This window comes from Bos mutus, chromosome 19 (assembly GCF_027580195.1).
Source record: "Bos mutus isolate GX-2022 chromosome 19, NWIPB_WYAK_1.1, whole genome shotgun sequence".
Classification (NCBI taxonomy): domain Eukaryota; kingdom Metazoa; phylum Chordata; class Mammalia; order Artiodactyla; family Bovidae; genus Bos; species Bos mutus.
Genome location: NC_091635.1, coordinates 52,942,059 through 52,959,388, shown reverse-complemented (window position 1 = coordinate 52,959,388; position 17,330 = coordinate 52,942,059). Strand labels below are relative to the sequence as shown.

Sequence of the window (17,330 nt, the reverse complement as noted above, 5' to 3'; positions counted from 1 at the left end):
GTGCTGCTTCCGCAGGAGTCCAGCCCAGGCCTCTGACCTTGGAGACCAGGAAACCTGGGGAAGACCACAAGGCTACCTTCTCGCCTGGAGCAACCGTTTCCTGCTCATGCTTTTGCCGGCTATGGCCGGCTCTCTGGCTGGGAGTGGTGGCCGGGGCACCCGGCAGCGATGAACCCTTCCACCAGGCAACCCTCTCACATGTCAGGTCACATATCAGCGCCGCATACAAGGGCTCGAGAGCCAAGCAAGGGGTTCTGGGAGGCCCAGGTGAGAAGGAGGGTTTCCAGCCATTTTTGTCCACTTTCCAGCCTGTTCCTGACCCCTGCCTAATGGGAGGCCAGAGTCCCAGCCTCCAGCCACCCCACGATCTTCCTATGAAGCCTGCAGGGTGGGCAGCACTCGCTGCTTCTCCTAAGAAAGCACCACTGAGGGCAGAAGCTGTTTCTGCTTTGGGCTGGGGATGGGGCAGCGTGGAACTTGTCGTACACTTCACTCCAGATGTTTCAGAGGAATGCTGCTAAGACACAGCCGGCACTAACCTTGAAGACCCTCCTAGGGGCTGAGTTTGGAGAATCCAAAGAACCTCTGGAGTAGGAAAAGGCAGGGAAGGGCGGCAGTGTTAGGGGCCCCGACATTAAGGAGAATACCTTTGCCATACCAGAGACTTGAGCAGAAAACAAGCCGACAGAATGTCAGATGGTAGAAAACCTTTTTATGTACAAAAAACACAATAAAAGCCACTAGCCAGCTAGCAGAAAGGACTGCCTTCAGCCTTCACTTACTCCGGCAGCCAGCCCCTCGGCAGGAAGAGGAGGTGGGCTCCCGGGGTGGGGATGGAAGACCTCCCTCGCCTGCCTTCTCTCGGGCCCCCACATGTGCAGCAGGTGCAGAGCAGGACGGACCACAGCGCTCTGCCCCCAAGACCCAGAGACAGGCCGGAGAGCAGGCAGAGCTGAGGACAGAAGTGACTCTGGCCTTACCCCCAAACGGGTCTCAACCCCGAAACACCTGTCCTCTTGTGAGGGGCACGTGCAGGGGCTGACATATCAAGAGGCAACCACCTGTGGGCATTTGGCAGCTGAAGAGCAGGTGAGGGGTCAGGATTCTCAGCTCCTCTGGTTCTCAGCAGGTCAGTGGGGTCTCTAACCAGAAAGACGAAGAGGTGGCAGGGCCCGGGCCGTGGTGGGTATCACTCATCACAGAGGCCAGGGCTGCAGCGAGCTAGGAGACCGAGGTTTCTGAGGGACTCACAAGGTCCTGGGGGAGGCTTTCTCGGGCCTCCTGCATACGGCGCCGGGCTCGCCGGAAGGCCTCTGTGAGGGAAGCAGACACGGAGTCAGGACCACGGTGTGGGGACGATGGGGCCCACATGGATGTCGGGAGGGGCGGGGTGGCTGGACTTGGGTGGAGGGAGAAGCCTACCCAGCACATTTTGAATGGAACTCTGCTGGCTGAATCCCTCCAGACGGTCCAACACACTCCGCATCCTCTTCCGGAGGGAACTTGACTCCATGAAGGCCCTGTGGGGGAGCCAGCCACCTGACCACAGCTGCTCTGCAGCCCTGGGGACCAGGAGGCCTGAGGCAGAGGGCCGGGGCCACTCACCGGGACTGCTGCAGACAGTGCAGGCGGAAGGTGACGCTGCCTGTGGTCTCGGTGCGGAGTCCGAAGCGGCTCAGACGCTCCCCCTGTGGATCCGGTTAGTGTCAGGCTTCGGGTGGTTTCCAGACCCCAGGCACCATGCTGGCCTCACTCCCATTCTTATTCCCATTCTTGGGGAGAACAGGTCTGTTGGGGAAAATTCATCCCAACACCCAAATGCCATCACCTCCCGACTGTCAATCAGGCAACAGTCCAGCCTCATTTGAGAATTAGCAGTCTTCTAAGAAGCCGGCTGACCCTCTGCTTCCTGAGGTCTCAGGGATGGGCTGGGGGAAGGGGCCAGTTACTCTGATGGGGACCAGGGGAAACCTCTAAGCGTCCTACTTCTCAGAGCTCTCCTAGAGAGCACTGACGTCTGTATGTGCTTCAAGGTGTGGCTGAGATTTCCCACTGGAGCCACAGAAAGGAAGAGACTAAGCACTGATGAAGCAATGAACGATTAAGGGGACTTAACCCAGACTGCACCTTTCCCAGAAGCCATAACTTCCCACGGTGAAATCTACCCAGAGACAAAAGTCACCTTGAAGGTTCCTGGTATCCACACGTAGGAGAGGTCCTCCAGCTCCAGAGAGCCACCAATGAAAAACCTCCGCAGTTCAGCCACTGGGCTGAGCTCCAGGGGCCTCCAGGTGGAGACCGTCAGGGTGTGAGAGCCTGGGCAGAAGAGGATGCAGCCAGGGCTGGGAAGGGCCTGCGGTCCCTTGCAGGCTCCCCAGCAGTCACATGGGCCTTGCCACCACTAAAACACCTGGTCTGGGTACGGCCTGACCTCTGGTGAAGGTCACCATGGAGGTTTAGGGGACCCACATGAGAATCAATCAGACAGAAGCTCAGATCTTAGCTCTGCCAGTTACTACCTGGGCGCTGGCACAAGTTTCTCAGCCTCTCTGAACCCCATTCTCCTCGTCTAGTAAAACGGAAATAATACCAACACCTATGCCTCAAAGAGTGGTGGGGAGAATCAAACGAGAAGCACTCAGCACACTGCCTGGCACACAAGAGAAGACAGTGGCCATTATTTCTAAAGGAACGGTGACCCACTGAGTACACGTCTGTTCAGAGCCCATCTTGACACAGGCTGCTGCTAAGTCGCATCAGTCGTGTCCAACTCTGTGTGACCCCATAGACGCCAGCCCACCAGGCTCCCCCGTCCCTGGGATTCTCCAGGCAAGAACACTGGAGTGGGTTGCCATTTCCTTCTCCAATGCATGAAAGTGAAAAGTGAAAGTGAAGTCGCTCCCCCAAGGCTACAGGTCAAATCAGAGGAGCCGGAATCAGAGTCCAAAGCTGCTCAGCTGTCTCTAACGGAGACAGAAAATGCCCTCAAAAGGAGCACAGAATCTTGCAAGTTAAGTGCTTCTAGTTCCCAGCCATCCCCACTTCTCCCAGGAAGTGGTCGAGTCCTCTGAAGCGCCAGCCTTGCGTCTAGGAGTGGGGGCAGGAGGGCTGCGTGCAGGGCAGGTACGAGAAGTCACCTGGGGTGGCAGGCAGCACCACAGCCCCATAGCCTTCCACGCGGTACCGCTGCCAGAAGTCCAGCGAGAGGACCTCGCAGTAGAGCACAGGCCACTCTGGGAGCGCATCTGTGAAGGGGAGAAGTGGCCAGGTCCCGGGAGGCCCCCACAGGAGAGGGCGCATCTGAGGAGCCCCAAGGCCGAGGACCGGCCAGGCCACTCACCGACAGATTCGTCCTCGTGGAGGAAGGAGGCCTCGAACGTGAAAGGGTAGGAGAAGTAGGCCACGTTATCCTAAAAAGGAGGGCTGTTGTTTTAAACTCAGTGCCACAGAGTGGCAAGACCTCACCTGGCACTCATTTTTCCTGTGGCCAGTGACAAGGTCATAGTCCCAATGGAAAAGGAAAAACTATCACTCCACACAGGAAATAAGAGGCTAAGAGGGGAAGGGACACCCAGACGCAAGCTGTTGCCATTCTCAAAAAGGCAGAGAATCCAGGGACAAGGCGGCCCTGCAGGGCCCACAGCAAAGCACCACACCCAGCTCTGGAGTCCTCCCCACACTGCTAGCCCGATCATCTTTGGATGTCATGCTGCGAGCAGCCCTGTTCCCTCCAGGCGCCCCTCTTGTTGCCATACCATCCCCCAGGACTTGGTGGCACAGGTCTGTGTTATTCCTGAGAGCTGCTGGAACGCTGGGCTTGACCAGTCTAAAAGCCAAAGACCACACAAAGTCAACCAGGGAGGAAGGCGAGCAGTTGAGAGAAACACAAAGCTCCTTTCTGCATTCAGTCATTCAGGCACGTGACCAATCACTCATGCCATGTTCACTGGGCCCACTGTGTGCTATGACTGGCCCCTAGGGACACTGCAGTGACCGGATAGAAAAGCTTCCTGTCTCTCAGGGAGCTAACCTTCTAGCTGGCAGTGGGAGGAGGCACAGAAAGCCAACCAACGACAGACCATCAGGGAGTGATAAAAGCTAAATATAAAACAGCATGAAGAGACTGAGAGGCCTGGAGGCCCATTTAGGGATGCTGAGGGACCACTCGGAGGTGAAACTTAGGCTTAGACCTAAACTGAAGCAGAACCAGTCATGCAAAGATAGGATTCAAAAGGTTTCGGACAGAGGAAATGGTCCTGAAAAGGCCCTAGAGTGGGAATGAACTTGGCCTGTTGAGGAACAGGAAGCATGACTGGAATGTTATAAAGGAAAGACAGGCCGGGGCCAGCTCATTCAGAGAATGGGGTCTGGACTTTGCTCAAAGTGGGAAGGGAAGCTGTTGGGGCTTTAAGTTGAAGAGAGACAGCTGGTTTACATTTTATAGGCTCGGTTAGGCTGTGGTATGTATGGCAAATGAAACGTAAGGCGGCTTCCCTGGTGGCTCAATGATAAAGAATCCACCTGCCAATGCAAGAGACACAGGTTCAGTCCCTGGTCCGGGAAGACTCCCACAAGCCGAGGAAAAACTAAGCCTGTGCACCAGAACTACTGAGCCTGTGCTCCAGAGCCCGGGAGCCGTGGCTACTGAAGCCTCAGTGCCCGAGAGCCCGTGCTCTGCAACGAGAGAGGCCACTGCCGTGAGAAGCCCAACCACCACAACCAGAGAGGAGCCCCTGCAGCAATGAAGACCCAGCACAGCTAAAAATACATACATAAATAAAAATTATTTTAAAAAGAAAAGAAACATAAGAGCGAGACAGGAAGCAAGAGGATAAATTAGACATTTAATGCTTTGGCCTAAGTAAGAGATGATGGTGGTTTGGTCCAGGGTCCTCAAGAGAACAGGACATTCAGGACATCTTCGGGAAACAAGCCTGACAGGAATTGCTGATGGCATGAGTGGTGGTAGGGACTAGAGAAAGTGGGGAATCGAGGATGTCCCTTATATTCCTGGTAGTGGACACCAAGGAGATGATATTGTGGTTCTGCTAAGATGGAGAAGACCGTGATGGCAGGTTTGCGGCAAGAGGAGGATCAGGGATGCTTTCGGTCACGTTAAGCAGAAACAACAAACAGGTAAGTGGGCATGAGTCTGGAATTCAGGGCGAGGCTAAGAGTAGAGAGAGAAGTCTGGGCGTCTGAGACACACACACAGCACTGAAGCCACAGGAAGGATGGGGCCACCTAGAAAGACTGTGGAGAGACAGTAACAGAAGGCCAGGCCCGGCTTTGGATGCTCTAATAGTTCTAGGTCAACAGCAGACGAGGAAACAGCCAAGGAGGCTGCTGAGCCACCACCCAGAGAGCTGAGTGGAGCACGGAGCCTGAAGGCAAGAGGAGAGGGGCAGTGAGGAAAGTGAGCTGTGGCAACTGGGAGACCAAGGAGGGCAAAGGCAGACACGTCCCCACAGGATTCCACATCTTGGAAGTAACCTATGACCTTGATAAGAATGGTAACAATTTCAGTGGAGGAGTGGGGAAGGAAACCTGACCCAATGCTTCTGGAAAACTGTCAGAAGGGGTAAAAAGAGAGACTTGTGAATACTACTTACTAGAAGTTGGCAACTCCACAAAGAAGTGGACGTAGAGGTTGTCATACTCATAGCCTTGGGCTGAAACTAAGAAAACAGGAAACGGATTCAGTGTATTGCCCTATCACCCCTAACGCCTGACCCAGTCCTGCAGGGCCTACCCACTTGTGGAGGCAAGGCTCCCGAGGGCCAGGGACTCTCTGTGTTTCCAGGAAAGACTCATGCCTGAGTCTCCCGAGCACTGCGGACAACCCAAGGCCACCACTGCGATGGGGAGGACTATTCCACACTGCTCTCTCTGGCACTTGCCAAGCCTCAGGGGACCTCCATCTGGTGAGACACTTACCCACCTCTCCATTCACGAAGAGCCGGAGGGCACCTGGTGTGGTCTGGGGTAGAGAGAAGTGGGGACCGGTCAGGAGGTCTGAGGGAAGCGACCCCTCTCCTCGAGCCTGTCCATAAACCCCACAGGACCTGTCACAAGATGTCCGATTCTGGCGAGCGACTACCCACACTTCCTCCCCACCTGCCATTTCTCCACAGATCTGTTTTCTTCATTTCTCAAATGCGTTAACATAGGGGCAAGTTCAATTCAGTTCAGTCGCTCAGTCGTGTCCGACTCTTTGCGACCCTATGAATTGCAGCACGCCAGGCCTCCCTGTCCATCACCAACTCCCGGAGTTCACTCAGACTCACGTCCATCAAGTCAGTAATGCCATCCAGCCATCTCATCCTCTGTCGTCCCCTTCTCCTCCTGCCCCCAATCCCTCCCACCATCAGAGTCTTTTCCAATGAGTCAACTCTTCGCATGAGGTGGCCAAAGTACTGGAGTTTCAGCTTTAGCATCATTCCTTCCAAAGAAATCCTTCAGAATGGACTGGTTGGATCTCCTTGCAGTCCAAGGGACTCTCAAGAGTCTTCTCCAACACCACAGTTCAAAAGCATCAATTCTTCAGCGCTCTGCTTTCTTCACAGTCCAACTTTCACATCCATACATGATTACTGGAAAAACCACAGCCTTGACTAGACAGACCTTTGCTGGCAAAGTAATGTTTCTGCTTTTGAATATGCTATCTAGGTTGGTCACAACTTTCCTTCCAAGGAGTAAGCATCTTTTAATTTCATGGCTGCAGTCACCATCTGCAGTGATTTTGGAGCCCAAAAAAATAAAGTCTGACACTGTTTCCCCATCTATTTCCCATGAGGTGATGGAACCGGATGCCATGATCTTCGTTTTCTGAATGTTGAGCTTTAAGCCAACTTTTTACTCTCCTCTTTCACTTTCCTCAAGAGGCTTTTTAGTTCGTCTTCACTTTCTGCCATAAGGGTGGTGTTATCTGCATATCTGAGGTGATTGATATTTCTCCCGGCAATCTTGATTCCAGCTTGTGTTTCTTCCAGCCCAGCATTTCTCATGATGTACTCTGCATAGAAGTTAAATAAGCAGGGTGACAGTATACAGCCTTGACATACTCCTTTTCCTATTTGGAACCAGTCTGTTGCTCCATGTCCAGTTCTAACTGTTGCTTCCTGACCTGCATACAGATTTCTCAAGAGGCAGGTCAGGTGGTCTGGTATTCCCATCTCTTTCAGAATTTTCCACAGTTTATTGTGATCCACGCAATCAAAGGCTTTGGCATAGTCAATAAGCCAGAAATAGATGTTTTTCTGGAACTCTCTTGCTTTTTCCATGATCCAGCGGATGTTGGCAATTTGATCTCTGGTTCCTCTGCCTTTTCTAAAACCAGCTTGAACATCAGAAAGTTCACGGTTCACGTATTGCTGAAGCCTGGCTTGGAGAATTTTGAGCATTACTTTACTAGCATGTGAGATGAGTGCAACTGTGCGGTAGTTTGAGCATTCTTTGGCATTGCCTTTCTTTGGGACTGGAATGAAAACGGACCTTTTCCAGTCCTGTGGCCACTGCTGAGTTTTCCAAATTAGCTGGCATATTGAGTGCAGCACTTTCACAGCATCATCTTTCAGGATTTGAAATAGCTCAACTGGAATTCCATCACCTCCACTAGCTTTCTTCGTAGTGATGCTTTCTAAGGCCCACTTCACTTCACATTCCAGGATGTCTGGCTCTATGTCAGTGATCACATCATCATGATTATCTGGGTCATGAAGATCTTTTTTGTACAGTTCTTCTGTGTATCCTTGCCACCTCTTCTTAATATCTTCTGCTTCTGTTAGGTCCATACCATTTCTGTCCTTTATCGAGCCCATCTTTGCATGAAATGTTCCCTTGGTATCTCTAATTTTCTTGAAGAGATCTCTGGTCTTTCCCATTCTGTTGTCTTCCTCTATTTCTTTGCATTGATCATTGAGGAAGGCTTTCTTATCCCTTCTTGCTATTCTTTGGCACTCTGCATTCAGATGCTATCTTTCCTTTTCTCTTTTGCTTTTCGCTTCTCTTCTTTTCACAGCTATTTGTAAGGCCTCCCCAGACAGCCATTTTGGTTTTTTGCATTTCTTTTCCATGGGGATGGTCTTGATCCCTGTACAATGTCATGAATCTCATTCCATAGTTCATCAGGCACTCTATCTATCAGATCTAGGCCCTTAAATCTATTTCTCATTTCCACTGTATAATCATAAGGGATTTGATTTAGGTCATACCTGAATGGTCTAGTGGTTTTCCCTACTTTCTTCAATTTAAGTCTGAATTTGGTAATAAGGAGTTCATGATCTGAGCCACAGTCAGCTCCCGGTCTTGTTTTTGTTGACTGTATAGAGCTTCTCCATCTTTGGCTGCAAAGAACATAATCAATCTGATTTCGGTGTTGACCATCTGGTGATGTCCATGTGTAGAGTCTTCTCTTGTGTTGTTGGAAGAGGGTGTTTGTTATGACCAGTGCATTTTCTTGGCAAAACTCTATTAGTCTTCGCGCTGCTTCATTCCATATTCCAAGGCCAAATTTGCCTGTTACTTCAGGTGTTTCTTGACTTCCTACTTTTGCATTCCAGTCCCCTATAATGAAAAGGACATCTTTTTTGGGTGTTAGTTCTAAAAGGTCCTGGTGCACGGGGACGACCCAGAGGGATGGTATGGGAAGGGAGGAGGGAGGAGGGTTCAGGATGGGGAACACATGTATACCTGTGGCAGATTCATGTTGATATATGGCAAAACCAATACAATATTGTAAAGTTAAATAATAAAATTAAATTAAAAAAAAATAAAAGTTAGAAAAGAAAAAAAATAAATAAATAAAAGGTCTTGGAGGTCTTCAAAGAACCGTTCAACTTCAGCTTCTTCAGTGTTACTGGTTGGCGCATAGACTTGGATTACTGTGATATTGAATGGTTTGCCTTGGAAACGAACAGAGATCATTCTGTCGTTTTTGAGATTGCATCCAAGTACTGCATTACGGACTCTTTTGTTGACCATGATGGCTACTCAATTTCTTCTGAGGGATTCCTGTCCACAGTAGTAGATATAATGGTCATCTGAGTTAAATTCACCCATTCCAGTCCATTTTAGTTTGCTGATTCCTAGAATGTCAACATTCACTCTGCCATCTCGTTTGACCACTTCCAATTTGCCTTGATTCACGGACCTGACATTCCAGGTTCCTATGCAATATTGCTCTTTACATAGGGGCAGCACCTAATTTAAATGGTGGAAGGGGCAATGGAGTGTGGGGACCTTATGAGAATGGTCAAGAGAAGCAGGCACAGCTGCCACTGCCCTACAGCAAGAGGCCGGAGACCCTGCTCCCTCTGGGGGCTGAGGCCAAGAAGCTAGGCAGTTTCCTTTTAAATTATTTATGTCTCTATCTTAGCTAACTTTTTAACATTGAACATCTGTTGCTAATACAATATGAAAATAGTGAAAGCTAATTTTTACAAACAGAGAGGGAGACCACAGGCTAACTCTATCTTTGTTTCCAGATCTAGAAATGGAACTCCTGGATTAACAGAAGACAAAGAACAGGACCACGGGATTATGGACTTAAACTGTTTTGTCTTAAAAGCCAAACTATCTGATGAACAGAAATGAGATGCCTCCCTCCTTTATGGGGCATGTAGGGAAAATATCTACATTAAGAGTAAGGAAGACATTTTTCATTTTTATACTTATTTACAAAAAAAATTAATAGATAGCATCACTGACTCAGTGGACATGAATTTGAGCAAACTCCAGGAGACAGGAAGCCTGGCATGTCACAGTCCATGGGGTCGCAAAGAGTTGGACACAACTGAGCAACTCCATAGTAACAATAAAATTAATTATAAAGTAATACATGAATGCATCACCACTGATAAAAATTCAAAACTATCTAAGTTTAGAGAATAAAAAGGAAACATTCCTGAAATATCCCTCTCACCCCTCAATAGCCACCTGCTGTCTCCCAATTCCACCCCCTTCCCAGAGAAAGCCCCCAGAAGGCGTGTGCCCTTTGAGACCTCTTCCTAGGCATCGACAGTTCTATATCAACATGCAATGCTTCGAAAACACAGCAAGGACTATACTCTGTATGTTATTTTCTACTTTCTTTTTACACTGAAGAGTGTGTCTTGAGGACCTTGAAGAGAGGACCGTCACTCAGCTAGAGTCAGAGCGCTCTTATGGTGGTGCGGGAAGCTGGGCTACTCACCATCTCAAAGTCAGTGCCCACGAGGCTGTTGAGATACTCCTTGTGCCGGCCATAGAGCTGAGGAAACAAACCACACCGAGACTCAAGATGCAGTCCCAGGCAGACCAGGGTTCAGGTCTGAATGGGAGGGAGAAACGCAGCAGGAATGGGAAACACCACAGAGAGCCAGGTGCCTGAGTGCTCCTGCCGCCGACATCGGACAGTGAAACACAGAGGCTCTGGAGTCCACTGGCCTGGGGCCAAGCCAGCTCCCACGCTGCTGCGACCTGGGGCAGACTCAGCTTCTTGATCTCCATTGCCTCACTTACAAAATGGTCATAAAATAAGCATTCCCTCGAAGGGCTGCGGTACAGTCTAAATGAAATTAGGCATGTGAAGGCCCTAGCACAGAGCACAGGCCATGCTCAGATAGATCATCATTAGCATAATGATCTTATAACAGGCTCAACGCCTCGTGTCTGATAGGTTAGAAGGGCTTCCCAAGTCAGGAGAGGCCATCAAGAGCAAGACCCGGCCGCTGCTGACCCACCCTCAGGCACGGCCTCAGCTCCCAGCTCTCCGGTTCTCGGATGAATCAGCACTCACGTCCTTGAACACGCGCTGCTCCCGCTCCTCCTCCTCAGGCTGGGCGAGGGAAGACACGTTGTCGATTGTATACTTCCACAGCTCCTGCTTCTCCCCCTCTGTCTCGATTCTGTAAGGTCAAAGCCACAAAGGGACTAACTGGAAAAACAGGAGACGAGGCACTCCAGACCCAACCCAGGGACAAACAAACTGTCGGCTGGGAATTTAAACGTTAGGAGAGATGAAGGGCTTTCTGAGAACTTCCTCAACTCGAGACAAGAAGTGAAGCCCAGCAAAGGAATGCTAGTCTCCACCACCTCTTTCTTCCTCTTCTCACCTGTAGGGTCCTTTGGAGCCAGTGAAGTCAGGTTTTACTGTGATCACTCCGTTGCTGTCCACCTTCAGAGTACAGAGGACATGTTCATGCTTCTTATAGCCAAGCCTAGAAACCAGAGGTAACACCAGAGTTCAAGATTGCTGGTCCCATTTCCGGGAAAGAGGATGAGGTATTCAGTTCACATCAGGGGAGAAGACAGAGGCTGGGGTGAGAACAGTCAGAGTAAAACATTTCCTTCCAAAGAAAAAGAAGGAAACAAAATCCCTCCCTCCAAAATACCTGGGATGACCGTAACAGGAGGGTGATGGTTAGCGACAGGAGAAGAGGATGAAGGTCTGAGTTGGGCAGTGAGAAGCTTCACTCACTTTCCATAGGGCCCCAGGTCTGCCATGATGTACATGGTCTGAAGAGGGGTGTTGATGACATGGTTGTTCCTGATGAATTCTTCTGAGGGCTCCCAGGTGACGATTCGTGACTTAAGAATGCCACCTTCCCTGGGAGACACCACAGGAAGGGTCACTTCCCTGGCACCCCCTGAAGACCCTGAAGGAAGAATGCAAGGGAGCACACCCAGGAGGAGTACAGGGGAGCACTCCACTGCAGAGTGGGACACTTGCGTCGGTGAGCACACCAAGAACACTGGCACAGAAGGAACACCGGGACCTCCCCAGCCCCGTACACACTTGCACTCACGTTCCTCGCCTGTCCTGCCGTCGCCGCCTGACATTTGCCATTCGCTCGACCAAGAAGGACGGCATCTCGCTGGCTGCAGTGGTCATTTTCTGACAGTGCTGGGAAAACAGAGCAGCTTGGTATAAGCCAGCAGCTCAGGGCCACGTGGGATCAAGCACCTGGAGGGAAATCTTCCTTCTGAAACCTCACAGGACCTTGAGAGCGCAGCCACCTCACAACAGCACACGCTGATGGAGAGTGCAGAGGCACAAACAGCTCAGAGAAGAGCCGACCATGCCCTGATTTGCCCTAAGGTTGTAGCAGCACATTACTCTTGAGAAATGAGTCTGCAGTCTGTAAGCCCGTACCAACAGAGTTGGGGCGGTCTACCCAGGAGATGCTGACATCACTAGGTGGTTGGAAGATGCCAAATGTAACACAAGTATTCCGTGAAAAACGCTCCGTAATTTTCCTTTCTTTACCAAAACAGACAACCTAAATTTTACATGCTACCAACCCACAACTTTCAAAAACATTAACACCTGGCTTAGAAATCTATAGACTCATAGACAAAAATCAGAAAATATAGGCTCTCCCCTCCTTCAAGGAGTTTATAATCTCACTGAGAAGATAGAACATATCATACAGTGACTGAAGAAAATCTAAAACAAGGCCACGAAGGTACGCTGTCATCGGCAAACTGAGGACACAAGCCATTCCCTATACAGTACTGAATTCCTCTTCAAATCTGTATGTTCGGTTTTGGCTGAATCCCATGATGAATTTAATCTAGATGGTTCTAGACTCCATCCACCTGTCTGATCTCATAATGCACGGGGAAAATCAAACCTAGTGGCTGCTCCCCGCAGTGTGCAGTCTGCAAGCCTAGCATTAGAGACACTGCCGGCTCCCCCAGGCCCTCCAGCAGGTGGGGCAGGGAGCAGCAGCCACACCACCCAGAGACCTGCCCACCTACCTACTCCAGCCTGGCTGCCAGAAACACACGGAAATTCCTAGACAGGCTCACTTAACAGGCTTCTGAGTTAAAACACGAGGCCAGAAAGCCAGGGGAAACAAAGGTGAAGGAGCTACAGAGCTTGGGTAAGTCTACCTGAGTCTGTCTACTTGGGAAAGAATGATACCTCCTCCAAATTGGTGTATCTATCAGAGTCAGTGTAGGTAAAAATCCGTCGGGTCTTCCTGCCACCTGAATCTTCCAGCTTTAGAATCTCTTGACGGTACTGATGATCCAAAGGGCTCTGACAGGCTGCTTCATTTTGGTACAGATCTACTTCAAACTGAGGTCACAAAGAAACAGAGTTCCAGTGAGAGTATTTTAATTTTGTCGCTACAACTGTTTGGTCAAATATCATTTGTCATGATGTTTTACCTAAACTGATGGAGGACAGAAAAGCCAACAAAGGTTAGAGCTACAAGGAACCAGAGCGACAGTCTAACTCAATTCTGCTGTTACAGAACTGGCACACCAAGACCATGTGCTGCTTTGGTATGTGGCCCAGAGGTGAAAAGCGTGTTACTCAAAATCATGAAACTGGCTAGTGGCAGGTTTTATGTGTGCTGTGCGTACACTGAGCCCGTACACACAGCAGTGGGAAGTATACACTGCTGTAAGCTTTCTGGAAGTCAGTTTGGCGATATGTATCAGGAACCTTTCCCTGCAACCAGGCAGGTGGACGTGGGCCAGGTGCAGGGACACGGAGCAGACAAGGGACACTAGCCCACCTGGCTGAAGAGCTTCTCTTGCCACCCAATCACAACCTCCTCTTCTTCTTCCTCTGGGCGGTGTCCACCTCCAAAGAAAACAGAGCGAGTCAAATGTTTGAGCCCAACTAGCCCTACTTCTTGCTCTCTGGTTGGTTATAACCAAAGTCTGTGCTCTTATATTTGCCACAAAACCAGTTGGAGTTCACTGATTATGAAGTACTCACTCTAGAGAGGCAATAGATATGTGCAGAAGCCAAGGTTAAGACCCAAGAAGTTTTAATCACCCCCACTAACTTTAATAAAAGAAATCACGTCCTCCAGGAATTATTTAATCTAATTCAGAGTTAAGAGCTGAAATTTAGATATAGGCTGAACAGCTCTTTCTCAATCCCGATTGTCTACATTTGCTATGAACCATGGCATTTTTATCTTCACTATTTCTGAAGCCATAAATCTAGAATCACAAACACTGTAACCTTAAGAGACCAAGTATTAAGAGAGAAAAGGAAAGACATATAACAGATTTGTTTTTTAAAAAGAACCAAATCTAGTATGTACACTCCTAGATGAGTATGCCTTTCCAAAGATATATGCTTCAAAACCCACCAGCTCACACTTTTGCCCAGGAATATTTCTGAACAGAAACAAAAGCAAAGAGACTAGTGACCTAACACAAACACACTGTCTTCTCTTTCTCACTTTTCTGGCTTCTCAGAGAAAGAAAAAGGCTAGAACACAGATAATACTAATACGCACATTTTCTGGGACGTCCCTGGTAGTCCGGTGGTTGCATTGCAGGGGGCATGGGTTCCATCCCTACAGGGAAAACTAAGATCCCGCATGCCACACAGCAAAAAAAAAAAAAAAAGTGCATTTTCCAAGCAGACCCAAATGTTTAACTTGTTTTTAAAAAGTGTTCATATTGTAAGTTTCAAGTTTGGAGTCATATTTTCTCTTAGAAAAAAAAAAAAAATGTCAGAAATGGCATTTGGGTTTAGAGGTAAATTTATAATATACCCAAAGCACAGTATTTGCTATTTCACTACATTTGACCACAGTTCAGATCAGCTTCTTGATGATAGGAATCACTTCTTGAATTCAATTTTCACACAACATAATGTAGTAGTTAAAACTGCCTGGGATCAAATTCTGACTTCAACAGTTAGCAGCCCAGTGACCTTGGACAAGAAACCCAAGCTCTCTATACCTTTTCTCAGACTATAGACCTGGGTCTACTCTGTCTTAAGAAGTAACCTCAGCCCTAGGCCCTTCCCCAGATCCCCAAGGGCCCATCACCAAAATACACCCACTGGCCGTTGGGTGAGGCCTAAAAGTGGCCAAGTCTATGAGATCCTTCCCCAGTTGGGCAGCAGGCTGGCAATGGAGGTAGTTGCTTGATGTGATTCTTTGCAGGTGGACTCTGCCAGGAAAAGAGAAGCCCAAAATACTGTTACAAGATACACAAGCAGGAGACGAACACAGAGCAAGGATGGGGAAACGAACCACTAAAGAGATTATGGCTACCAAGAGATGTGGCAGGGTGCAGGCAACAGAGAGGAGGGGAGGGGGGCATAGGGCTCTGAGGAATTTGGGGGGCGTAGGGTCCTGAAACGGTGAGTCTAGCAAGTTGCGAGTGAAGAGGGTTCCAGGTAGTGAGGGAGACGCGAGGAGACCGGGATGACAGTGGTCAGTACTGCAAACGGAAGTGAGGGCCCCAGCAAAGGAGAAGTGTAATTCAAGTTCCAATTATCTGAGAGCATAAAAGCACGGGGCTCTGGGGTGATGCGACTACCGGAGGCGGAGGTTGCGCACGGGGTCCCGAGAGCGGTACACGGCCTCTCCGGTATCACTGCTCCAGATGGCCTCCGCCATGACAGCTGCGCCGCGCACGACTGCGCCGGAAAGCGCGCCGCCCCGGTTCCCCTGGCAACTGAGACGCCGTCAGGAGTCTGGAACCCGGTTCCCTAGGCGGCGCGGGAGAAGCCCTGCCCATCGCGGGCCCCGCCAGGGCTGAGTCCCTGCCCACGCCGGCTGGGGTAATCCTGCGGAGTTGCCGCTGGTCTTTAGTGCGAACAAAGCTCGCTCACACCCAAGGCCGGGCTGGGTGCGCTTGACAAATGAGGAAACTAAAGCCGCGCTATCGGCCCCCATTATGTAGATTCGGACAGAAATGATCGTAAGCTCCAAATCCGAGTGTCCTGAGTTCCCAGCTACTACTTTTCCCACCACACCACACAGTCTTACACTGAATCATGGGACACTTTGGCCTCAGAATTGGTTGACGGGGACTCACAGAATGCACCCATTCTTCCCAGAGGAGTGACCGGAGGTGAAGACAGTTACCCAGACATCAAAGTGTCAGAAGATTAATTACTCTTTGGGTTGGCATTCACTGAACCAGAGAAAAAAGAAACAAGGAAGCTAGCAGTAAGGAAGGAAAAGATGTCATTATTGCACTGGTTTTTCCCCTGCATGTGTTATTTCCCGATTTTTAAGCCACCTTAGATACCGCACTGACCTTGAGAAAGGTCAATAAAGTGCCATTCTGAAGACGTGCTTCATTGGGCTGCCAAAGGCGGGACACACCTGTAACCTCGAGTCCGGCTCTCTGGCACCTTGGGGATGGCAGCAGTTATCAGCCTTTGTCATTTGCTGCTGCTTGTCCCCTGAACCCAGTTTGATTGTATGGCATTGGGAGCCATTAGCAACAAAGCTGCTCTTGTATAACACTAAAGACTCACTATAACAATAGCCCTATTTATGTAAGATCTAATACAGCCTGGGCTCCTTGTTTATGTTGTCCCTAATCCTCCTAGAACTCCCTTAAGTAGGTATTTGTTATTCTCATAGTCAGTGAAGTTATTGAAGGCCAGAACGTGAAGGTAGAACTGGAGTAAGTGGCAGAGGAGCTGAGACTCCAGCCCAGGCCTGTCTTTAAAGCCTGAACACCTTACCACTCTGCTTCACAACCTCTTACCTACCAATTTATTCTGTAAGAGCACACAATTCCCAACCTGGGAAATAGTAATAATTATTTCAACAGGTGAAACTGTGAAGGCAGACTATCATTCTTAAGAAAAAAGATCACTCTAATTTTTTCTTTTAAAATTGTGAATAGGCAACACTTTGCCATATGAATCACAAATGATGAAGTTGGAGCCTGAAACAACTTTGGTTTTACACCAAATCTAACTTAGAGCAAAGTCAACCTGACATAAGTATAAGCAAAGTACTGTATCACATGATATGCAAATATAAGTGATTTGTCTAAGTAACCATAATTAAATTATCTTTATACAGGTAAACTAGATTTTTATTCCTTTTATTTACTGATATAAATCAGGATTCTTAAAATCGGGATCCATGAGCAGAGTTCAAGGGGTCTACTGATTCCCTTACCCAGTGGGGAGAGGGAAGGGAGAAAAGCAAGATAGGGGTATGAGATTAGGAATTACAAACTACTATGTATAAAATAAATAAGAAATAGAGATATGTTTTATAAACAGGAAAATATAGCTATTCTTTTGTAATAACTTTAAATGGAATATAATCTATAAAACTATTGAATCCCTGTTTCAGGTTTTATACCTGAAACTAACGATCTAAATTGACTGTGCTGTGCTTAGTCATACAATCGTGTCTGACTCTGCGATCCCATGGACTGTAGCCTGCCATGCTCCTCTGTCCTTGGGGATTCTATAGGCAAGAATACTAGAGAGGGTTACCAGGCCCTCCTCCCGGGAATCTTCCCAACCCAGGGATTGAACCCAGTTTTCCTGCATTGCAGGTGTAGTCTTTACTGTTTGAGCCACCAGGGAAGCCCAAATCAACTAACTATAC

The 17,330-nt window shown here is 49.0% G+C and overlaps 1 protein-coding gene across 4 annotated transcripts; it reads right to left on the bottom strand.

Moving 5' to 3' along the window:
• Nucleotides 1–692: 692 nt before the first annotated feature.
• MKS1 (MKS transition zone complex subunit 1) lies at nucleotides 693–15,393 on the bottom strand. 4 transcript variants are annotated; one of them, XM_005900641.2, is made up of 18 exons: nucleotides 15,283–15,393; nucleotides 14,801–14,910; nucleotides 13,509–13,576; nucleotides 12,908–13,063; nucleotides 11,787–11,884; nucleotides 11,459–11,587; nucleotides 11,094–11,198; nucleotides 10,778–10,886; nucleotides 10,193–10,249; nucleotides 5,938–5,980; nucleotides 5,613–5,678; nucleotides 3,756–3,826; nucleotides 3,341–3,410; nucleotides 3,138–3,245; nucleotides 2,183–2,316; nucleotides 1,606–1,688; nucleotides 1,423–1,520; nucleotides 693–1,313 (listed from the first exon to the last, which is right to left on the bottom strand). In XM_005900641.2, exons 1-18 carry the CDS (start codon nucleotides 15,360–15,362, stop codon nucleotides 1,222–1,224), a joined length of 1,677 nt encoding a protein of 558 aa, XP_005900703.1. In that variant the 5' UTR covers nucleotides 15,363–15,393; the 3' UTR covers nucleotides 693–1,221. The 4 variants fall into 4 exon arrangements, with proteins under 4 accessions (XP_005900703.1, XP_070213350.1, XP_070213347.1 ...); XM_070357249.1 differs by lacking the exon at nucleotides 1,606–1,688; XM_070357246.1 differs by lacking the exon at nucleotides 3,138–3,245.
• Nucleotides 15,394–17,330: the final 1,937 nt, after the last annotated feature.

What these genes read in the sequence shown, in the direction of transcription:
- MKS1 (XM_005900641.2), bottom strand. Translation starts at nt 15,362, where the DNA reads ATGGCGGAGGCCATCTGGAGCAGTGATACCGGAGAGGCCGTGTACCGC. An exon ending in AAGAGAAGCTCTTCAGCCAG is followed by an intron (nt 13,064 to 13,508) that starts GTGGGCTAGTGT and finishes TTGTGACCTCAG; the next exon opens with TTTGAAGTAGATCTGTACCA. An exon ending in GATACACCAATTTGGAGGAG is followed by an intron (nt 11,885 to 12,907) that starts GTATCATTCTTT and finishes CTGTTTTCCCAG; the next exon opens with CACTGTCAGAAAATGACCAC.